Source organism: Furipterus horrens, unplaced genomic scaffold, assembly GCF_987537825.1.
Source record: "Furipterus horrens unplaced genomic scaffold, mFurHor1.1.pri manual_scaffold_4, whole genome shotgun sequence".
Lineage (NCBI taxonomy): Eukaryota > Metazoa > Chordata > Mammalia > Chiroptera > Furipteridae > Furipterus > Furipterus horrens.
In genome coordinates, this window is record NW_028327174.1 from 87,210,312 (window position 1) to 87,235,073 (window position 24,762).

Genomic DNA, 24,762 nt, shown 5'->3' on the forward strand with positions numbered 1-24,762 from the left:
TTAAGAGCCAGTGAAATGAGCATCTTTTCATAAGAACACACAATGTACTTTAATCAGAGGAGTAGAGACTTAAGAGCAGAAATATGCATGGGAGGAACCAGCAGAACAGGAGTAAGGCAACCTCCAGGAACTCAACCAAGTTCTCAGAGTACCCATATATATCAGAGAAAAATACACCCCCCAACTCCTCTTCATATACAGGAAGGGAAAAAGAAGCCATTTTGATTGCCTTCAATTTTAAATGCTAGCCTTGCTGGGTAGAGTAATCTTGGCTGTAGATCCTTGCTTTTCATCACTTTGAATATTTCACACTTATCCCTCTGGCCTGAAAATATTTTGTTGAGAAATCAACTGATGGTCTCATGAGAGCTCCCTTGTAGGTAACTGTCGTTCTCTTGCTGCTTTTAAGATTCTCTCTTAGTCTTTAACTCTTGCCATTTTAATTATGCCTTGGTGTGGGCCTCTTTGGTTTCATCTTGTTTGGGCTCTGTGCTTTTCTGGACTTGTGTCTCTTTTTCCTTCACCAGGTTAGGGAACTTTTTCATCATTATTTCTTCAAATAGTTTCTCAATCTCTTGTTGTCTTCTGAGACTTCTGGTAACCCCTATGATGCAGATGTTGTTATGCATAATGTTATCTCAGAGGTCTCTGATTGGGTGATTTTTGCTACCTTGTGTTCTAAATTGGTGATCTGATCCTCTGCTTCATCTAATCTGTTGATTTCTTCTAGTTATTCTTTCAGATACTGTATTCTTCATTTCTGACTGGTCCTTTTCTGTGGCTTCTATGTCCTTTATTATGCTTGCCTCTTCTTTGTTAAAAGTTCTAAATTCCTTGAGCATTTTTATAACCATTGTTTTGAACTCTGTATCTGGTAGATTGCTGGCCTCCATGTTCTTTTTCTCAGGATTGCTTATGTTCTTTCATTTGGGGTGTTTCTCTGTCTCCCCATTTTGGATTGTCTCTGTATTTGTTTCTGTGTATCAATCAGGTAGATCTTCTATGTCTCCCATTTTGATAGTGTTCCTTTATCTAGTAGGTGACCTGTGGGGCTCAATGGTACACTTTCCCTGATCATCTGAGATATGTATATCCATTAGTTTAGTGGTTTTCTATAATTTTCCCCATTTTTTTGCTTTTTATGTTCCCTGCCTCAGCTATTTTTCTTTTGTGGTTAACATTAAGTTTATGTAAAATAATGCTCTTACATAATAATTGTTTCTCACTGCATCTTATCTTCCCTCATCTGTACAAGTTTCTTCCTTTTCTTCCTTTTTTTGTTTTCAAATTATTTGTTTTACATTTATTACCATTTTTTAGTAGTCATTTTTAATGCTTTATTCCTCCCTTATGTTGTTATATAATTAAGTTTAATATTGTTTTTAAGTTGCAATTTCCTGCTTCTCTATGCTAGTCATCTTAAAGTTTTACACATATATATACATATATATATATATATGTATATATATATATTTTTTTAATGTTAGAAGAACTCCTTTCACCATTCCTTTTAATGCAGGTTTTGTGGTGATAAATTCTGTCAGTTTTGTTTGTCTGTTAAAACCTTTATTTCTCCTTCATATAGAAGTTCAACTTTGCTGGATATATTATTTTGAATATGTCCTTCCACTATTGCCTCTCTTACGTTTCTAGTGGGAAATCTGAGGACAATTTAATGTTTTTTTTTTTTTTTTTTTTTTTTTTTTGTAGGGGATAGCTTTGTTTCCCTTGCTACCTTTAGAATTTGTTGTCGTTAATTTTTTACAGTTTGAATAAAATGTGTCTTGGAGAAGGTGTTTTTATGTCAATATAACTTTGTGTTGTATTAGGTTCCTTTATTCTAAAGTCTAGTTCTCTCCATAGGCCTGAGAAGTTATCAATTTTCTATTTCTTGTACACTTATTATCTTTTATGTTGCTCTTTCTAATAGAGTCAGATTGTTCTTGTAGATTTCATTTTTTAAAAACTCTTAGTTCTCTGTTCTTTCACTTGAATCATTTCTAGATTTCTATCTTTATGCCTCCTAATTCTGTCTTCCATATGACCTGCTCTATTCCCAATGATCTCCAATGCATTCTTCATCTCCTTAATGAGTCCTTCAGCTCCAGAATTTGTTTGGTTTATTGATATAGTTTGTCTTTCTGATAAAATGATCCTTTTGTTCATTAATTTTCTTTGTGGGCTCATTGAACTACCATCTGAGTTTTCTTGTATCTTGTTGAGTTTCTTCATAACTGCAATCTTAAATTCTCTATCATTTAAGTTATTGTCTTCTATGACTTTGCATTTAATTTCTGGGAATTTTATTTTTTCTCTGCTTTCAAGTTCACTTGGTTGTTCATGTTACTTGATGGGTTCTTTGCCTGCACATTTGACATAGTAAGCTCTTTTTTTCTTTTTTGTTTAGATACAGTTTTGCTTTCAACCATTGAGCAGGTTAAGATAGGGTACTTTCGTTTCCCAGTGGATGGTGATATATTACATGTTATTATTTTTTCTTAGCTGCAGTACTTATGCCTCTGGGATCATAGTGGTGCAGCATCACTTTAGTTAAGGAAAGTGCCACTTCCTCACTTGGATGCTGGGTGTCCCTTCTATCACTGGCTCACCTTGGTTCCAGGCCACTACCAGTGATGGAGGAATGTTGAGGGTGGTGAAGTGGTTTTGCAAGTTCCTATTACTATTTCCTTATTTTACTAGACGTCACTAGTTTCACTGTGTTTTCGGAGGCATCTTCACTGCTTCTACCAGGGTCTACCATGATGGGAAAGAGGAGAGAGATGCTATTTCTTGGAGGACCACTGCTTCTTCCCCTCTTACAATCTTGGCCATAGTGTGAAGGCTGAAGCCCAATTTCTCCATTGCTACAAGCTCACATTGGAGCCCCAAGTGTATCTGAGGTTATCATCCTTATCATCACCATCCTGGCCATCTTCAGATGTTTCAATATGTGTGATTGTTTAGAGCAGACATCCTTTGTTTAGTTTGAATGTCTGACTTATACATTTAAGTATAGAAACAAAGGAGTCTCAAAACTTTGCCATGATTCTGATGTCACTTTGTTTTCTTTTGTAAAATGAAGAAAAAAAGATTCACACCCCCCTTACTTTCTATGACTAGATTACAATGTACTACTGAAATTCTCTTTTTTAAAAGAGTAACCCTCAAGGTGGTTCTTCGCTGGGTAAGAGGGCATGGTGGAAAATTCAGTCATGACTAGTCAATCCTTTCTTTTGTGGGTCGCAACAGAACACTCTGAGCATTGGCTAGTGTGGTTATCTACAGAAACATGTGTTTTATGAGACATTTTTCAGAAAGAACATTATTCAGTTATCTTTTGTAAATTGTGGTAAATCATTCTTCAGGTATATTAAAAAATAAATCAGCAAAAGAATATGTTAGTAATTATATCTTGGGTAACATTAAAAAAAGTCTCAGTCACTTCTGACCAAGATGGAGGCCTAGACAGACATGCTGCATTTCTCCACAACTAAGAAAAAATACAACTACCTCAAAACTAGAGACAACCAGAAGTTCCACAAAATTGAGCTGCATGGAAGTTTAACAAACAAAGATATAAAGAAGAAATACTCATCCAGACAGGTTGGGGGTGGAGAGGACGTGGTGTGGTGGTGGCGGCAGTGGTGGCAGCAGCTGCAGACCAGCGGAAAGTACAGTCACACATTTTAAAAAGTGGGGCGGGACACCTTGGGAGCATTCCCAGTTCCTGACCAGACCACTCAGCTCACGGTGCCAGTGCCAGAGAAAATAAAGCCTCATTGCTTCTGACTGTGCATACCAGTGGGGGTTGGGGCAGAGGACAAAACTGCCAGTCTCTCAGCACAGTATGTTTGTTTAAAGGGCCTCCACAGTCCTAGAACATCGACAGACCCACCCACTCTGGGAACCATGGCCAGGGCAACAGCGAGAGGGGTGCCAGTCCCATACAGAAGTAGGAGAAGTGCCTGGAAAAGGGGCAAGTGCTGAGCAAGTGGAATTGTTCCCTCTCTGACCCCTCCCCCACATACAGCACCACAACGTGGTGAAACGGGTCACCCTGTACTGATGAAAACCTAAGGCTCTGCCCCTTGCAATGTAATATTTGTGACAGCTCTACTTAAGACACAGAGGCAAGAAAACACAGGAGCCTGTCAGAATGAGGAGACAGAGAAGTATGGCCCAAAAGGGGAAATGGATCAAGGTTCCAGTGGGAGAACTAAGCGACGAGGAGGTAGCCAACCTAACAGACAGAGATTTCAAAACACTGGTGATAAAGATGCTCATAGGCTTGACACATATGCTTGAGTATGGCAAACGTATAAGGGAAGAAGTGAAGGCTATGCTAAGTGAAATTAAGGAAAATTCACACAAAACCAATGGTGAAGGGAAGGAAATTGGGGTTCAAATCAATGATTTGAAACATAGGAAGAAGAAAAAAAAAACAGTCAACCAGTACAGAATGAGGAAACAAGAATTGAAAAAAATGAGGAGAGGCTAGGAACCTCTAGGACAACTTTAAACATGCCAACATCCATAGGGGTGCCAGAAGGAGAAGAGGAAGAGCAAGAAATTGAAAGCTTATGTGAGAAAATAATGAAGGAAAACTCCCCAAAATTTGGCAAAGGAAATAGACATACAAGTCCAGGAAGCACACAGAGTCCCAAACAAACTAGACCGAAAGAGAACCACACCAAGATACATCATAATTAAAATGCCAAAGGTGAAAGATAAAGAGAATCTTAAAAGCAGCAAGAGAAAAGCAGAGTTACCTACAAAGGGGTGCCTATAAGAATATCAGCTGATTTCTCAAAAGAAACTGCAGGCAAGAAGACACTGGCAAGCACTATTTAATGTGATGAAAAGCAAGGATCTACAACCAAGATTACTCTATCCAGCAAAGTTATTATTTAGAAAGGAGTGGCAGATGAAGTGCTTCTCAGACAAGGTAAAGCTAAGAGTTAATCACCAAGCCATTATTATATGAAATGTTAAAGAGACTTATTTAAGAGAAAGAATATCAAAACTATGAACACTAAAATGACAACAAACTCACAACTACGAACAACTTAATCAAAAAAGTAAAAACAAAATCCAACTAAGCAAACCAGAATAGGAACAGAATCATAGGTATAGAGATCATTTGGAGAGTTATGAGCTGGGAGGGAGGAGGGGGATAAATGGGGAAATGGTGCAGGGATTAAGAAGCATAATCGGTTGGTACAAAATAGACATGGGGAAGTTAAGAATAATATAGGAAAGGGTGAAGCCAAAGAACTTATATGCATGACCGATGGACATGAACTAAGGGAGGTGGGATTGCTGAATGAAGGGGGTTACTGGGCAGAGGGGAGCAAAGGGGATAAAATTGGGACTACTGTAACAACATAATCAATAAAATATACTTAAAATAAGTCTGGGTTAGACTCTCTACTGCAGGATATTTCTAGAAAATTATTATTTTTGCTTCAGTTGTTGAAAGGGAAGCAAGGGATGTTTGCTAGTCTAAGTAAATATGACTAGAAACACAGTCGAAATTAGATCATTATTTATTCGTGTCCCTGTATTACAAATGGGGTGGAGAATAGATGGTATTGATGACAGAATTAAAACTCCTACTGCTCTTCCTGATCATTATAGTTATTTCAAAATTTTAAAGATGACAGCTTAATAATAGGCTGTGGACAATTGGAGCTCTATTCTGATTTCCTTTTTTATTAGTACAGAGAGAGGTGATTGAAAGGTCTGTCTCTGTTTTGTGTCCACTTCCCCAATGTCTCTGTTTCGTGTTTGCTCCACAACCCCAATGGTTGCCATATATGAAACACATATAGATGGTGCCCCTTGGGGCTACCACTGTGGCAACTTTCATCCAAAACTATGAATTGTGTCGAAGAAAAAAAATCTTCATTAACCAGAAGTAAAGTCTATGGGCAATATGTATTTTGTCTTTTTTTTTTTAGTCTAAAGGAAGTTCTGAACAGAATATCAACCAAGATTACATCACAAAAACTTTAAATGTATATACAGAGTAAATAAGTTACATAGATAAACTTTGAATATGTTTCTGATGTGCAACAGGTTTACATGCAAACATCTAACACTTGACAGCATTAAGTTTAAGGAAAAAGCACTTAAGAATGGCCCTTTAGATAAATATTACAAATAAAGAATAACATTTCTTAAAAAATAAAGTGACAACCCATATTTTACCTTTAGGATTCTACTTCTGTCTATCCAAGTGGATATTAAAATATGCATGCATGACAGGTGAAAAGGCTTGCAATTTATAATGTGAACCTCTTTAACTCTCTTCTACAAAATGGCAAAGTTGGTTAAAATGAACACTCATTCTTCTGTAGTATAAATTGCTCATAAAAGCAACCTTCTAGTAAAAAGCAGCCAAGATCCTTAAAAAAAGGTCTATCTGGACCATTTTTGTAATAAGGTCCTAATCACAGACCCCTGCAAAACAGTAGTCTAGCAACATAAAGGTACTTCATAGCAGCTCCTTTTGGGTACAGTAATTGTATTCAAATTACAGTGTACATGTCCATTTATAATTCCCTTTTCACATATACAGGCTGTCAGCTTTTGACCGTCTTTTAGTTTTTAAAGGCCAGCTTCATTCTGCCTGTCCCTTCCTCAGTACGTACGTACACACACACACACACACACACACACACACACAAGGAAAGGAAAAATAAAGGGAAAGAATATACAGGTTTTATAATATAAAAATGTTTTAGTGAGGAAAACATTGCACTTTCGCCAATCTAAAGTAGTTTATAGAAAGGAACATATTGTTCAGGGTAGCCGGCTTTGGTATGCAATGGAAGTCAGTTCTTCAGTAGTGAGTTGCATCTGCTCAGTAAAATGACACCATTTGTGCCACACAGCATGACAGATGGAGTACCAAACTGTTCTATGCTACCTTGGTTCTTAGTATTGCTACATGTTGGAAGTTCTGTCATCCCCTTTAGAAAAAGTCCAACAGGTAACAAGAGGGAGAACAGTCTGACCAAGCCTTCTGAAGGCTGAAAAGATATTGAATGATGTCACCCTGGCAAGGCAGCACCTGCATCTTTGAACCAATGGGTGATGGGGGTCTCCTGTCAGAGACTAGTGCCAGAAACACTGGAGTCTGGAAGAAAAGCAGTGAGTACTCGGTAACTCTGGGCCCTGCGAATCATGTCTCGAATCTCCATGTTCAGCTCCATTAACTTGGTGCAGATTTCAGTCAGGCTCTGGTTAGAACCCACCAATGCATAAGTACCCATTTGTCCCAGAGTTTGATGACGGAAATAAATATTCAGTAGTGTCTGGATTTCATCATCAGAACTGCTTCCAAAGATGTCATTGGGCCACAGAGTTCTGCATTCAAAAAAGGAGAGCACAGATTATAGGCACTATTGATCACAAAGAGAAGTTAGTGAGTTTTTGTTAGTATAAGAATATTTTGTTTATAGAAACTGCTTTGAGGTAAAATTCACCAATCTAAAGTATACAATTCATAAGCTTTAGTATAGTCAGAGTTCTGCAACCATAATCATAAATTTATAATTTTAAACATTATTGACTTTGATAAAACTATATGAAATATAAAAATAGCAGCATGGAATCTGATAATTTTAAAACATTTATTTGCTCACTATCAAGATGTAGGGGTAAAAGCCCCAAAGGGATACACTCTAATACTAGTTTTTAAAATTATGTTGGAGTATATACTGTAAAAAAATTTTATATATTTTTATTTCACCCATCCCTCCACACTTTTCCCCTTTGGCAACCATCAGCTGGTACTCTATATCTATGGTTCTGTTTTTGTTTATTCATTTTTTAAAAAATATTCAACATATAAGTGAAACCATATGGTACTTGTCTTACTGTCTTATTTCTTTCACATAGCACAATATCCTCTGGGTTTGTCCATGTTGTCAAAATGACAAGATTTCGTTATTTTTTTTATGGTTGAATAATATTCCATTGTATATATGTACCACCACTTTTTTATCCACTTGTCTATTGATGGGTAATTGGGTTGTTTCCATATGTTGACTAGTGTAAATAATGTTGTAATAAATGCAGGGGAACATCTATCTTTTTGAATTATTGTTTTGGATTTCTTTGGATAGATAACCAGAATTGGAATTACTGAGTCATATGGTAGTTCAATTTGAATTTTTTGAGGACCCTCCAAACTGTTTTCCCTAGTGATGACACCAATTTGCAGTTCCACCAACACTGCACTAGGGTTCCCTTTTCTTCACATCCTTGACAGCACTTGTTGTTGATTTTTGATAACCATTCTGATAGGTGTGAGGTTAAGGTCATCGTGGTTTTAATTTGCATTTCTTTGATGATTAGTGATATTAAGCATCTTTGCATATGTTTATTGGCCATCTGCATGTCCTCTTTGGATAAACGTCTATTCAGGTCATCTGCCGATTTTTAAATTGGATTGTTTGGTTTTTTGGTGTTAAGTTGTATGTGTTCTTTATACATTTTGGATATTAACCTCTTATCAGATGTATTATTTGTGAATACTTCCTGCCATTAAGTAGGCTGTTTTTGTTTTATTGATGGCTTTCTTTATTGTGTACAGCTTTTAGTTTGATGTACAAGGTCTGGAAAAAGTCAAGCTATTGTTAATATAACAAGAATGGTTTGCATGACATTGGTATAACCTGGTAGCCAAGGAGAGTAGACTGGAATGTGCATGCATGAATAATGATGACTTCATCAGTGAGGGCAGTAGATGCCATTGAGTGAGCATGTGTGCTATGTTGTTGTCACATACAAAATGGCTGAGTGAGTAGACCAAAGAATCTGCATCTAATTTTGCATTTGGCTTAACATTCCTATGTGAAAACTATTTGGATGATTCAGAAGGCCACCACTATGAGCAACTAGTGATTGGCAGTTTCACAACAACATGTCTGCTCATGCATCATGTCTTGTGCAGAGTTTTTTGGCAAAACATCAAATCACCCAGGTGACTCAGCCCCCCTGCAGCCCAAATTTGGCACCTGTGACTCCTGGCTTTTCCTAAAACTAAAATCACTTTTGAAAGGGAAGAGATTTCAGACCATTGATGAGATTCAGGAAAATACGATGGTGATTGGGAGAACTGTGTGAGGTCCAAATGTGCCTACTTTGAAGGGGTCTGAGCTATCATTGTCCTATGTACAATGTTTCTTGTATCTTCTTCATTAAATGTCTCTATTTTTCATGTTACATGGCTGGATATTTCTGGACAGACCTTGATCTCATTTTTTCATTTATTATCCTTCATCAAGGACACATATCCAAAAAGATATTGCTAAGACTGATGTCAGAGAGACTACTGCCTATGTTTTCTTTTAGGAGTTTTGTGGTTCCATGCCATACATTTAAGTCTTTAATCCATTTGAATTTATTTTTGTTTATGGTGTAAGAAAGTGGTTTAATTTCATTTTTTGCATGTACCTGTATAGTTTTCCCAACACCACTTATTGAAGAGACTGTCCTTACCCCATTCTATATTCATGTCTCCTTTGTCATAGATTAATTGACCACATAGGCATAGGTTTATTTCTGGGTTCTCTATTACATTGATTTCTATATGTTTTTATGCCAGTACTATAAGATTTTGATTACTATAGTTTGATATCACCTCATACATTTTTTTTGGGGGGGGGTTAAGGTTTCTCTTGATATTTGCAGTCTTTTATGGGTCTATATAAATTTTAAGATTAGGTGTTCTAGTTCTGAGGAAAATGCCATTGCTATTAACAGGGATTGCATTGAATCTGGATATTGGTTTAGGTAGTAAGGATATTTTAACAATATTAATCCCTTTAATCCATGATCACAGTATATCCTTCATTTACTTGTACCGCTTCAATTTCTTTCATGTTTTATAGTTTTTAGTATTCAGGTCTTTCACCTCTTTGGCTAAATTTATTTCTAAAAAATTATGCTTTTTGATGCAATTGTAAATCAGATTGTTTTCTTAATTTCTTCTTCTGATTATTCATTATTGGTGTATAGAAATGTAACACATTTCTGTATATTGATTTTGTATCCTGCAAATGAATTCACTTATTAGTTCTGATCATTTTTGGTGGAGTTTTTAGAATTTTCTACATATAGTATCATGTCATCTGCAAATAGTGTGTTGTACTTCCTCCTTTGTGATTTTGATACCATTTTACTCTTTTTCTGGTCTGATTGCTATGGCTAGGACTGCCAATACTATGTTGAATAGAGATGGTAATAGAAGGTGTCTTTGTCTTCTTCCTGATCTTAGAGGAAAGGTTTTCAACTTTTTCACCATTGAATATAAAATTAGCTGCGTGTGTGTGTCATATATAGCCCTTACAATGTTGAGGAATGGTCTTTCTATAATCACTTTGTTGAAAGTGTCTATCATAAAAGGATGTTGACTTTTGTTAAGTACTTTTTCTGAGATCATCATTTTTTTTATTCTTCATTTTTAATGTGTTGTATCATGCTGATTGATATGGATGTTGAACCAATCTTGCATTTCCGGGGTAAATCTCAGTTGGTCATGGTATATAACCTTTAAAATATATTGTTGAATCCAGTTTGCTACTATTTTGTTGAGAAATTTTGCATGTATGTTCATCAAGGATATGGCCTGCAATTTTCTTTTTATGTAAGGTCTTCCTCTGGTTTTGGTATCAAAGTAATGCTGGTTTTGTAGAATGAGTTTGAAAATGTTCCTTCTTCCATTTTTTGAAATAGTTTAATAAAGGTAGGTATTAATTCTTCTTTAAATATTTGGTAGAATTCACCTGTCAAGCCATTTGGTCCTCGACTTTATTTGTTGGGAGTTTTTTGATAAATGCTCCTATTTCATTGTTAATGATTGGTCTGTTTAGATTTCCTATTTCTTGGTTCAGTCTTGGAAGGTTCTATGCTGCTAGAAATTTATCCATTTCTTATAGCTTGTTAAATTTTTGGCCTATAATTGTTCTCAGTATTCTTTAATGATTAATTGTATTTCTGTGGTGTTGGTTTTCTTTCATTTGTGAGTTTATTTATTTTTGGTTCACTACTTTTTCTTGAGTCTGGCTGGCTAGAGATTTGTGAATTCTATTTATCCATTCAAAGAACCAGGTTTTAGTTTCATTGAGTTTTTCTATTGTTTTTTTAAATTTCTATTTTCTTTGTTTTCACTCTAATCTTTATTACTTCTTTCCTTCATTTATTCTGGGTTTTGTTTGCTCTTCTCCTAGTTCCTTTAAATATACAGTTAGATCATTTATTTGAGATTTTTCTTGTTTCTTGAGGTTGTTCTGTATAGCTATGAACTTTCTTTTTAGAATTACTTCTGCTGCATCTCACAGATTTGGAAAAGCTGTGTTTGTCCTGGCCAGTGTAGCTCAGTTGGTTGGAGTGTCTGATAAAACAAAAGGTCATGGGTTCGATTTCCAGTCAGAGCACATGCTTGGGGTGCATGTTCAGTCCCAGTTGGAGAGTGTGCAAAAAGCAACTGATCAATGTTTCTCTCCCTGTCTTTCCCTCTTTCTAAATCAGTAAGAATGTCCTCGAGTGAGAATTAAAAAAAAGAAAAAGAAAAAAAAAAAGAAAATCTTTTCATTTTCATTTGTCTCAAGGTAGTTTTGATTTCCTCTTTGATCCACTGGTTGTTTAGTTGCATGTTGATTAAACTCCATGTATTTTTATTTTTTCCAGTTTCCTAGGAAAATATGCTTGATATAATTTCAATCTTTTTGAACTTATTGAGGCTTGTTATGAAATCTATCCTAGATAATGTTCTGTGTGTACTTGTAAAAATGTGTACAGTAGTCCCTTTCTTATTCGTGGTTTACTTATCGTGGCCTCACTGTATCGTGGGATTTTAAAAAATATTATATTTAATTGTTTATTGCAGATTTTTCACTACATTGTGGGATTTTGTGGTACTGTATACATATGTTGTTAAAGTTATGTAGGTTTAAGAGTGTAGAATAAATGTAAGATTCCTACCTTGAGGGGGGTCTAGAATGTAATAGCCGTGATAAGTGAGGGAATACTGTATTCTGCAGTGTTTGATGTAATGTTTTACAAATGTCCATTAGTATATCTGGTGTAATGTGACATTTAAGGCCATAACTTCCTTATTAATTTTCTTCCTGGATGATATAGCCATTGATGTGAATGGGATATTAAAATCCCCTACTATTAATACATAAGTGAATTTCTCCCTTTATGTCATTAATGTGTGCTTTAAATATTTAGGTGCTCCTACATTGGGTGTATAAATATTTATGATTGTTATATCCTCTTCTTTGATTGATCCCTTTATAATTAGGCAATGTCCTTCTTTGTCTTTATTTACATCCTTTGTTGTAAAGTCTATTTTGTCTGATATGAGTACTGCTACCTCAGCTTCTTCTTCTTCTCCTTCTTCTTTTTGGTTTGAATGGAATAAATTATCCCATCCCTTGACTTTCAGCCTGTATGTGTCTTTCAATCTGAAGTGAGTCTCTTGTAGGTACCATATAGATAGGTCTGGTTTTTAAATCCATTCAGCCACCTTTTGTCTTTTTATTGGAGCATTTAAAGTTATTATTAATAGGCATGTACATATTCTCATTTTATCAAATTTTTGTTTTCATAGTTCTCTGTTCCTTTCCTTTCTTGACCTCTTTCCTTATCTTTTGTTGGATTTCTTTAGTATTTTTTTTTGGTTCCAGTTTCTCTGTGTAACTTTTGTAAATTTTTGGTTTGAAGTTACTATGAGGTTTATGTATATAATTCTATATCTATAGCAGTCAATTTTAATCTGATCGGCATTAAAATTGGGATATATTCTGAAAGGACTAGATTTTCTCCTCCCTCCATGTGTTAGGTTTTTTGGTGGATTTTCTATATTAAAGCATAGTTGGCATATGTTATACTACTTTCAGGTGTACAACATAGTAATTTACACTTATCTATCTTACTAGGTGCATACCACATTTAAGTCTAATAATCACCTGTCACTAGGCAAAGTTATCACACTCTTACTGACCATATTCTCCTTCACCTTTTACCCATCTGTCCCCTCTGATAACTATCAGTTTGATCTTTGTTTCTATGAGTCTTTTCTTTATTTTGTTTGTTCATTTGTTTTGACTGTTTTAAAAAAATTCCACATGTAGGGGGAAGGGGAGTACTGGGCAGAGGGGAGCAAAGGGGAAAAAATTGATTGGGACTACTATAACAACATAATCAATAAAATATACTTTAAAAAATTCCACATATAAGTGAAACTAATATCTTTGTCTTTGACTTAATTCACGTAGCATAATGCTCTCTAGGTCTACCAAGTTGTTGCAATGACAGGATTTTATTCTTTTATATTGCTGAGTAAAATTCCATTGTACTGTTTATATACCACATCTTCTTTAAGCAATTTGTCTTTTGATGGATACCCAGGTTGCTTCCATATCTGTTATTTTAAATAATGCTGTAGTGACACAGGGGTGCATTTATCTTTCCAAAAGTGTTTTCATTTTCTTTGGATAAATACCCACAAGACAAATTGCTGGGTAATATGGTAGTTCTATTTGTAAATCTTCATACTGTTTTCCATAGTGGATGCACAAATTCACAGTCCCACATGGATACTGCACAAGGGTTCCCTTTTATCCACATCCTCACCAACACTTGTTACTTGTTGACTTCATGATAATAGCCATAATGACTGGGGTCAAATAGTATCTCATTGTGGATTTGATTTTCATTTGCCAGATGATTAGTGATGTTGAACAGTTTTTCACTTGTCTGTTGGCCATCTGTATGTCTTCTTTGGAGAAATGTCTCCTCATGTGTTATATTCATTCTTAGATTAAAAACATTTTTGTTCTGTTATTGAGGTATATGAGTTCCTTATGTACTCTGGATATCAAACCCTTAGCAGGTATATCATTTATGAATATATTCTCCCATTGAGTAGGTTATTTCATTTTGTTGATTGTTTCTTGATAAAGTTTCATTTGTTTATATTTTTGCTTCTGCTTCCCTTGCCCAAGGGGACATGCCCCAAAATATGTTAGATTACTACCTATGTTTTCCTCCAGGAGTTTTATGATTTCTAGTCTTTAAGTCTTTAATTCATTTTGAGTTATTCTTGTATATGGTGTAAGACAGTGTCTAATTTTTCCAACACCACTTATTGAAGAGACTGGCATTTCAACATTATATATCATTGCCTCCTATGATAGATTAATTGACCATATAAGCGAGGGTATACTTCTGGGCTCCTTATTTTGTTCCATTGATCTATGTGTCTGCTTTTGTGCCAATATAATATTATTTATATTTCTTTTTTAATCAAAATTATTGGAATGGAACTGGTTAATAAATTTATATAGGTTTTAGGGGTACAATTCTGTAATAAATCATCTGTATATTTTATTTTGTGTTCACAACAAGTGGAGTCCTTCCATCACCATTTGTTCCCCCTTTACCTCTCTTACCTTCCCCACCCCCTTTATCTATGTTAATCACCATCACCATACAGTTGTCTATGAGGTTTTATTTTTTGCTTAATTTCTTTACCTTTTTCACCCAGCGATCACTCCTGCTCCTCTGAAAGCTGTCAGTCTGTTCTCTGCATCTATGAATTCGTTTCTATTTTGTTTGTTGGTTTATTTTGTTTATTAGATTACACATATAAGTAAAATCTTATGGTATTTGTCTTTCTCTGACTGGCTTATTTCACTCAGCATAACACTCTTCAGGTTCATTCATACTGTCACAAAGGATAGGATTTTCTATTTTCTTACCACTGAGTAGTATGCCATTGTGCAATATGTACCAAAGTGTTTTTATTTATTCATCCATTGATAGGCATTTGGGTTGCTTCCAAATCATGGCTATTATAAATAACAGTGCAGTGAACATAGGGCTTTGGGTTCTTTGAATATATTTCCAGAAGTGAAATTGCTGGGTCACAGGGAAGTTCTGTTTTTATTTTTTTGAGGTAAGTCAATACTGCTTTCCACTAATCTGCTCCAATCTGCATTCCCAACAGCAGTGCTCAATGGCTCTCTTCTCCACATCCTCACCAGCACTTGTTTTTTAATTTATTGATGATAGCTATTCTGAGAGGTGAGAGGTGACATCTCATTGTGGGTTTTAATTTTCATTTCTCTGATTAGTGATGTTGAGCATCTTTTCATACATTTAATGGCCATCTGTATGTCCTTGGAGAAGTGTCTATTCAGGTCCTTAGCCCATTTTTAAATTGGATTGTTTGTTATTTTGGTGTTGAGTTTGAGTTTTATGAGTTCATTTTAAATTATGGATATTCACCCCTTATAGATGTATCATTGGTAAATATGTACTCCCATTCAGTGGGTTGGTTGTCTTATCATTTTGTTGATGGTTTCCTTTGCTGGGCAAAATCTTTTTAGTTTGATGTAGTCCCATTTATTTACATTTCCTTTTGTTTCCCTTCCCTGAGGAGATATATCAGAAAAAATATGGCTTTGAGAAATGTCCAAGATTAAACTGCCTATCTTTTCTTCTAGCATTATTATGGTTTGAAGTCTAACATTTAAGTCTTTAATCCATTTGGAGTTTATTCTTTTTCTTTTTTTAAAGTATATTTTATTGATTATGTTGTTACAGTAGTTCCAATTATTTTCCCCTTTGTGTCCCTCTGCCCAGTACCCCACTTCCCTCCAGAAATCCCATCCCCCTTAGTTCATGTCCATGCATCATGCATATAAGTTCTTTGGCTTCACGCTTTCCTGTATTATTCTTAACATCCTCCTGTCTATTTTGTACCAACCGATTATGCTTCTTAGTCCCTACACCATTTTCCCCTCTCCCCCGGCCCAGCTGATAACCCTCTAAATGGTCCCCATACCTATGATTCTGTTCCTATTCTGGTTTGCTTAGTTGGGTTTTGTTTTTATTTTTTAGATTCAGTTGTTGATAGTAGTGAGCTTGTTGCGATTTTAGTGTTCATAGTTTTGATCTTCTTTTTCTTAAGTAAGTCCCTTTGACATTTCATATAATAATGGCATGGTGATGATGAACTCCTTTAGTGTCACCTTGTCTGGGAAGCACTTCATATGCCCTTCCTTTATAAATGATAGCTTTGCTGGATAGAGTACAGATAGTCTTGGTGGTAGGTCCTTGCTTTTCATTACATTGAATACTGCTTGCCAGTCCCTTCCTGCCTAATTTCTTTTGAGAAATCAGCTGACAGTCCTATAGGCAACCCCCTGTAGGCAACTCTCCACCTCTCTCTTGTTGCCCCAGGACTCTGTCTTTATCTTTCACCTTTGGCATCTCAGTCAGGATATGTCCTGATGCATTCCCCTCTGGGTCCAGCTCACCCAGGACCCTCTGTGCTTCCTGGACCTGTAAGTCCATCTCCTTTGCAAAATTTGGGAAGTTTTCCTCATTATTTTCAATTCTTGCTTCCTCATTCTGAACTGGTTGACTGTTTTTTTCTTCCTTATGTTACAAATCATTCATCTGAACTTCAATCTCCTTCCCTTCACCATTGATTTTGTGTGAATTTTCCTTAATTTCACTTAGCATAGCCTTCACTTCTTCCCTTATACGTTTGCCATACTCAAGCATATGTGTCAAGCCTATGAGCATCTTTATCACCAGTGTTTTGAAATCTCTGTCTGTTAGGTTGGCTACCTCCTCGTCGCTTAGTTCTCCGACTGGAACCTTGATCCATTTCCCCTTTTGGGCCATACTTCTCTGTCTCCTCATTCTGAGAGGCTCCTGTGTCTGTTTGCCTTCGCATCCCAGGTAGAACTGTTGCTCCTATTACATTGTAAGGGCGGAGCCTTAGAGATTTGTCAGTACAGGACGACCTGTTTCACCATGTTGTGGCACTTTATGTGGGGGAGGGGTCCGAGAGGGAACAATGCCGCCTCTCCAGCACTTGCCCCTTTTCCAGGCACCTCTCCCATTTCTGCACTGGACTGGTGACCCTCTAGCTGCTTCCCTGGCCGCCATTCCCAGAGTGGGTGAGTCTGTGGACATTCTAGGACCATGGGGCCCTTCAAGCAAGCGGACTCTGCTGAGACCAGCAGTTTCTGCCTCTACCCCAACCCCCACTGGTCTGCACAGTCGGAAGCAATGAGGCTTGATTTTCCTCAGTGCTGGGACCGTGAACTGCGAGGTTTGGTGAGGAGCTGGGAATGCTCCCCAGGTGTCCCTCCTGCCCTTTTAAAACATGTGACTGTGCTTTCCGCTGGCCCACCACTGCTGCTGCTGCCGCCGCCGCTGCTGCGGCCACCACACTGTGTCCTCGCTGCCCTGGCTCTACCCCTCCTACCTGTCTGGATGAGTATTTCTTCCTTATATCTTTGTTTGCTGGACTTCCATGTAGTTTGATTTTCTGGAACTTGTGGTTGTTTCTAGTTTTGAGGTAGTTGTATTGCTTCTTAGGTGTGGAGGGAGATGCAGCATATCTGTCTACGCCTCCATCTTGGCTGGAAGTCCTGGAGTTTATTCTTGTGTATAGTGTTAAAAGTTGGTGTAGTTTCATTTTTTTTGCACATATCTGTCAAACTTCCCAGAACCATTTACTGAATAGACTATCTTTATCCCACTGTATGTTCTTGCCTCCTTTGTTAAATATTAATTGACCAGAGGCATGGGTTTATTTCTGGGCTTTCTATTCTGTTTCATTGATTACTTATATGCCAGTTCCATGCTGTTTTGATTACTAGGGCTTTGTTGTATAGTTTGATATCAGGTAGTGTGATTCCTTCAACTTAATTTTTCTTTCTCAAGCTTGCTCTGGCCATCCAGGGTCTTTTCCATATATACATTTAGAATATATATTTTAGTTCAATGAAACATGCTTTTGGTATCTTGATAGGAATTGTGTTGGATTCATATAATGCTTTGGATAGTATGGACATTTTAATGATGTTAATTATTTCTATCCATGAACATCGTATATGGTCCCACCTATTGTACCTTTTCAATTTCTTTTTCAGGGTCATAAAATTTTCCAAGTACAGGTCTTTTACATTTTTGGTTAAATATATTCCTAGGTTTTTTGGATGCAATTGTAAATGGAATTGTTTCTTTGTTTCCCATTCTGATAGTTCATTATTGGTGTATGGAAATGCAACAGATTTCTGGATATTTATTTTGTATCTGCTACTTTACTGAATTAATTTATTAGCTCCAGTAGTTTTTTTTTTGGGTGGAATCTTTAGGGTTCTTTATATACCGTATCACATCATCTACAAATAATGACAGTTTTACTTCTTCCTTTCCAATCTGAATGCCCTTTTCTCTTCTTCTTGTGTGATTGTTATGGCTAGGACTTACAGTATTATGTAAATTAAGAGTGGTGAAAGTGGACATCCCTGTCTTCTTCCTATCTTAAGGAAAACACTTTTAGTTTTTGCCCATTGAGTATAATGTTGGGTTTGAGTTTGTCATATGTGGCTTTTATTATGTTGAGGTATGATCTCTCTATTCCCACTTTGCTGAGAGTTTTTAACATAAATCGGTGGACTTTTTATCAAATGACTTTTCTGCACCTGTTGATATTATTATGTTGTTTTTTAATTCTTTATTTTATGTGGTATATCATGTAATAGATTTGCAGATATGGTACCAAACTTGTATCGTGGGATAAGTCCCACTTGATCTTGGTATATGATCTTTTTAATGTATTGTTGGATCTGGTTTACCAATATTTTTTTGAGGATTTTAGTATCTATATTCATCAGGGATATTGGTTTACAATTTTCTTTCTTTGTAGTGTCTTTCTCTGGTTTTGAAATTAGTATAATGTTGGCCTCATAAAAAAAGCTTGGGAGTCTTCCCATTCTTGAATTTTTTGAAATAGTTTGAGAAGGATAGGTGTTCTTCTTTGAATGTTTGGTAAAATTCTCCTTTGAAGCCATCTGGGCCAGGACTTTTTTTCTGCTGGGAACTTTTTGATTACTGCTCCAATTTAATTAGTTGCAATTGGTCTATTCAGGTTTTCTGATTCTTCCTGATTCAGTTTTGGAAGATTGTATGTTTTTAGGAATTTATCCATTTTACTCTGGTTGTCTTATTTGTTGGTATATAGTTGTTCATAGTACTTTCTTATAATCCTTTGTATTTCTATAATGTCAGTTGTTACTTCTCCTTCTTAATTTCTGATTTTATTTATTTGGATCCTCTTTCTTTTTTTATTGATGCGTCCGGTTAAAGGTTCGTCAATCTTGTTCACCGAGGGTGGGGTGGGGTGGGGTGGTCTGGGAAGCTCCTATTTCACCTTCAATTTTATACAATAGCCATGCTGGGTAGAGTAGTCTTGGTTGCAGTTCCTGTTTTTCATCACTTTAAATATTTCATGCCAATCCATTCTGGTCTGCAGTTTTTCTGTTGAGGAATCAGCTAACAGCCTTATGTGAGCTCCCATGTAGAAAACTATCTTTGTCTTGCTGTCATTAAGATTCTCTTTTTGTCCTTAACCTTGCTATTTTAATTATGGTATGTCTTGGTGTGTGTCTCTTTGGGTTCATCTTCAATGGCACACTCTGTGCTTCCCAAACTTGTGTGACCTTTCCCATCACCAAGTTAGGTTCTCTACCCCTTGCTCATAATCTTCTCCTTATGGTATCCCTATGATGCAGAAGTTGTTACACTTGATGTTGTCCCAGAGATCCCTTAGACTTTCCTCAGTTCTCTTAATTCTTTTTATTTTTTAAAAATAATTTATTTGTTTGTTTACTTATATATTTTTAGAGAGGGGAAAGGAGAAAGAGAGGGAGAGAAACATCACTGTTTAGTTGTCTCACTCATGCCCCCAATTGGGGACCTGACGTGCAACCTAGTCATGTGCCCTGACTGGGAATTGAACCAGCCACACTTGGTTTGCAGGCTGACACTCAATCCGCTAAGCCACAGCAGCCAGGGCTCTCTTTTCTTTTTAATGCTTTCCTTAGGTGGTTACCATTATCTTGTTCTCTAATTATCTTGTTCGATCCTCTGCTTCATCTAACCTGCTGTTGATTCCTTCTAGTGTATTCTTCCTTTCATATGCTGTATTTTTCATTTCTGACTGGTCCTTTTTTATGCCTTCTATGTCATTTTTAATGCTTATTATCTCTTTTAAGTTCTCACTGAGATCATCCATCCTTCCTCTTAAGATCCTTAAGCATCCTTATAACCATTATTTTAAACTCTGTATCTGTTATTTTGATTGCTTCTATTTCATCCACTTTATTTAATTCTTTTTCTGGGGATTTCTCTTGTTCTTTTGCTTGTGGCATTTTTCTTTGTCTCCTACATTTTGTCTTTGTGTACTAGGTAGATCTTATGACTCCCACACTTTTTATGATGGTTTTATGACTGGTATCTTGTTTGGCTCAGTGGCACAATCCACCAGATCACTTGAGCTCCATGCTCCAGTAATGTTTCTTGTGGGTTATGTGCACCCCCTGTTGCAGTTGAGGCTTGAATTCTGTTGGTTCTTTCATGAAGGCAGTTAACCCTTCAGGCTGGGTATCTATAAAGGTAAATTTTGATCAGCATGTATGAGGTGCTCTGTAAGGATTTCCCATTGAGGTGGGGCTGTTTCCAGCAAGGTCTAATGCTTGCTGGACTCCCCCGTTGGGTTTGCCATATGTGTGGCTAGTTGGGTCAAGCTCTGGTGTGATCTGAAGCCCACCATTGGTTGTGTTGGTTCTGGGTCCACTTGGATGGGGTTCAGATCCAGGCTGCTGTCAGATGTCGTGTGTAACTGGCCTTGGTCTACTTGTCTGTAGGTACCATGCTGTTCACTGTTTTGTGTCTGTGTCTACCGCACCGCAGCATGTGTAGGAGGGGACAATCTGTGTAAACTGGTCTGCTTCTTCCAGGTTAGAACTGGGGGCAGATCTATAAAAGGACCAAGGCTCTCTGAGGTCAGCCTCCACCTGTCAGCTACTGCATTTCCCCCTGAGGTTGCCTGGTCTTCCTCCAGAGTCTTCTGAAGAAAGACTGTAGGATGAACCCAGGCTAGCTGAGATAAGGCTACAGGGTCCCCTACTTGGGGATCATGTAGTCAGGCACTCAATGAGGGGAAAGTAGCCTCTGCTTCAAAGCCAAATTCCTCAGTCTCTGCCAGAGTCTCAACTCTAGTTCCCCCTAGAGGGGCTTGCTGCAGGGTCACGTTGGGTATAGCCAGCTGACTCCTTTGCAGGAGCAAGCTCAGGTGCCCTTGGCTCAGAGAGATAGATCAAAAGAATCTCCCTCTGGGGACGATTCTGGCCCATTCCACAGGAAGGGGCTAAGCACTTCATCCTGGCCCCAGAAATAGCCTCTGAGGGTCTCACACTTTGTCCCTGCTCTGAGCTGCTGTCCTTTTCCCCACAGAACTGCACTCAAAGGGGGTATCCAGGACTTGGCAGCATTGATCCAAATAATCTCTTGTTGGTGATAGTACCCACAAGCCTGTAGTGAAGGGCGGGCACCTCTTCTTCTCAGGGTAGCACAAACTTAACTTGCAGGGGAGCTTTTATTTGCCTCCCTGGAAGACACAGTCTGAAAATCCCAGCTCTGTGCAGCTCCCCAGTCCCCCCAAGCTGCCAACCCAAGCAGGATGGGGTTGGAGATCAGTCCTACATGGCACTCCCATCTCTGCATGTGGCTGGTCTCAGCAGGATGGGGCCAAAAGTGCTAGCTCCATGCAGGCTTACAACCCAGCAAGATGAGGCTGAAAGTCCCAGTCCTGTGCTGCTCTCCTGAGCCACTGAACTTTCTCTTTGTTGTAGTTTTAAGTCCCCGTATTTCACTCTCAAGTCTGGTGAGCACCTTATGACTATTTCTTTATCAAGCAAATGACTTATCTCCATCTCCTTAGGGATTTTTTTCTTATTCCTTCATCAGGGAGGTATTCTTCTGTTTTTTCACCCCCCTGCATTTTGTTTGACTTTCTATGTTATTTATGTGATTTGACAAGATAGCTCTCTCTCCAAGTCTTGAAAAAGTGGCTTTGTGTAGAAGCCACCCGTTGGTAGGCTGAGTGTGCTGGGTAATTATGGAAGGCCAGCTAGAGTAAAGCCAGTGCCTATGGTAGGCTACCAAGCTACAGCATCTCAGGAAAGGAGGCCGGGTGTGTGTAGTAATGCCCTGTTGATCTTTTCCCTTTGTTCAAAGTCAAAGTGGGCTGAAGAAATGTGTCCATTGTGGCAATCTTGCAGGTAGGCCAGAGTACCTGGGCACAGCTCCTGCCTTCCCAGTGGAGGCAGAGGGGGATGTATACAATGGAGCTCACCAGCACACCCAACCATGGAGAGATTTCTGCAGTTCCTTGAGAGCTCTGGTGGCTCCCTAGCTCTCTCTCTCTCTGTATGATCTCTCTCTTTCTCATTTCTTATACAGAAAGTTGTCTTGTGTGGAAGCAAATTCTATGTGGGCTGTGTGCCTGGTAGTTTTTGCAGGTTGGTTGGAACTGGGCAGGAGTTTATTGCACATGGGGTGCTAGCCTATCAGGCTCTATTGGTTCAGGGCAGGGAGTCCAGTTCCATGTCACGATGCCCTGTTGTTCCTGCTTGCTCTTTTTGTTCAGAGTCAAAATGGATTCTAAGTAGTGTGTCTGGGAACATATTGCAGTAATTTTGCCTGCCCTTTGAAGGTGGAGGGGGACATAGACAATGGTGCTTGTCAGCACCTCTGATCCTGGAGAATTCCTGAAGATCCCAGAGAACGCCCATGGTTTCCCAGCCTTCTCTATTTGGTTTCTTTCTCTTGTTTGTGTTCAGAAGCTGTTCAATCAGCTCTCAGTTGTCTCTCAGGAAAAATTGCTCTTTATATAGGTATACATGTATATTTCAGTGAGCTTGTGGGAATGGGTGATTTTCGCATTGTCCTACACTGCTGTCATCTTGGACCCTTTGTGGGGGTATACATTGAAGTGTATCAACACTTTAGGGATGACAAATAACCAGAAACAACATTAGTACTTTAAACATATAAGTTCTGAAATCTGATGTTTCTGGCATGGTAACAGCAGAGATCTAAGAAGGAGGTAAATAAAATATATACACATTACTTCTGTAGTGATTTAGTCCCCAACCATGACAAAGTAACTATTAGGCATGCATTACCTTTAACCATGTCTAAAAGAGATAGTATAATTACCTGCATTCCCTGATTTGACGTAAAGCCTTGCTGAGTTCGTTGTTCTTCAGGCAATCCAACATGGACTGGATGGCTGCTTCAGTGGATGTGAAGGTTGGCTCAGACCACGCACCCTCTACATAAAGAGGGTCAGCTGCAATGGCTGTAGTGGCTTCCTTCAGATTTTTCTTTAAGTCACTCAGTTCCCTGGACATATTTAGCAGCTGTTAAAAAATTGTTTACTGTAGTTAGTTGAAGGCTGGATTTTGATCCAATTGATTCTATGTGGTGTGATTAAGTGCAAGCTTAATACCTTGGTAAACTAAAATAGGACAAATGAAACTGAACTATATGGTATATGTAGGTGGTTATGGGGTTGTATCGATGACATAACTTGATGTGTCAACAGCTGGGAAGTGCTTTTTATAGAAAAAATATTAAGACTTCCTTTAAAGTGTTTTATATATAAGTAGAAGAGCATATTTAGAGGTAAAATGCACATGAGAACAGGCTTGGGAGTTCGATAGAGCTGGATTCAAATGCCAATTCTACAACGTATGGTGGGATCACAGTAAAGCAAAGACTTTTATGTGTCTTAGTTTTCTCATCTGTGGGACTGAAGATCTCACAGAGTAATTTTAAAGATGAATGAGATAGTGTACATAAGATAATAGCAAATTTGGCATATAAATGCTCAATAAATATAATCATCAACATGGACTATGAAAAATAAAATTTTCTCACTATTTCTATGCTAAGGAAAGAGATTAAAGACATAATTTTAAGGAAAAGGAGAAAAAAAATCAATGTAATATTAGTATTCATGTTACAGAGGAAAAAGATTTCCCCTCAAAATTACTGAAATCAAAAGACCCAGTGTGTTAAAAAGTAAATCATAAGAGAGAATCTAAAATGTATTGTGGATGACAGCATTCTTGAAATCTGATCTCAAGAGTATTTAAAAAAACTGACATGGTTTTACATGTTTTTTTCCTTTGTAATATAAGTTGATGCTTGTTTTCTTTGTAGAGTTGATGTACCCAATATCTTCATTCCCAGCTTGCTTATTTTATAAGCGATAGAACCAAAGCCCTTAAGGACTATTTGTTTCCATATATATGCCTGTTAAATTCAAATACCTACTCTAGAGGTAATTACTGAGGTAATTATTTGGAATAAGATATTAGAGTACCTTATGTACACAAGTTTTAAAGTTGAAAGTGAATTTCTTTTTAATTATTTCAAATCTAGGCCAAGTTTTAAATATTGTATGTGCTTGTGTAAAACTTACCTAATTTTAAATTAAAGAGAAATTCACTTTAAATTTACAAGATTTTACACAGTTATATAATATATATACATAAATATATATACACACAAGGTATGTAACATATAATTTACTTTTCAAAGTGCAACTTGAATTGTTTTTTTTAATATGGAAAAGGACATGAGTTGCATTTGCATGTCCTCTTTGTTGAGCCAAGATGGATTTTAAGGATTCTGTTAATACTTGCTACAAGAGTAAAAAGAGTAAATTTTATATTGACAACATAGCAAATAACATCAACTATCTTCTCTTTTATCTGACAATTTGTAATTTTATGGAGGAAAACTGGTTTGTGAAGAGCTCTTCCTAAACAAAGATGTCTGACTTACGCCTCCCTTGAAATTAGC

At 37.3% G+C, this 24,762-nt stretch overlaps 1 protein-coding gene across 5 annotated transcripts in view; it reads right to left on the reverse strand.

The window, feature by feature from the left end:
- Positions 1 to 5,692: 5,692 nt before the first annotated feature.
- The window catches only part of FRY (FRY microtubule binding protein), a 619,856-nt gene continuing 600,786 nt past the window's right edge, over positions 5,693 to 24,762 (reverse strand). For all 5 annotated transcript variants that reach the window (XM_090273729.1, XM_090273727.1, XM_090273726.1 and 2 more), the window contains 2 exons: positions 23,110 to 23,312; positions 5,693 to 7,371 (listed from right to left, as the gene is read on the reverse strand). In XM_090273729.1, coding sequence (XP_090129855.1) covers positions 7,113 to 7,371; positions 23,110 to 23,312 — 462 coding nt within the window. In that variant the 3' untranslated portion in view covers positions 5,693 to 7,112. The remainder of the gene's footprint in view (positions 7,372 to 23,109; positions 23,313 to 24,762) is intronic.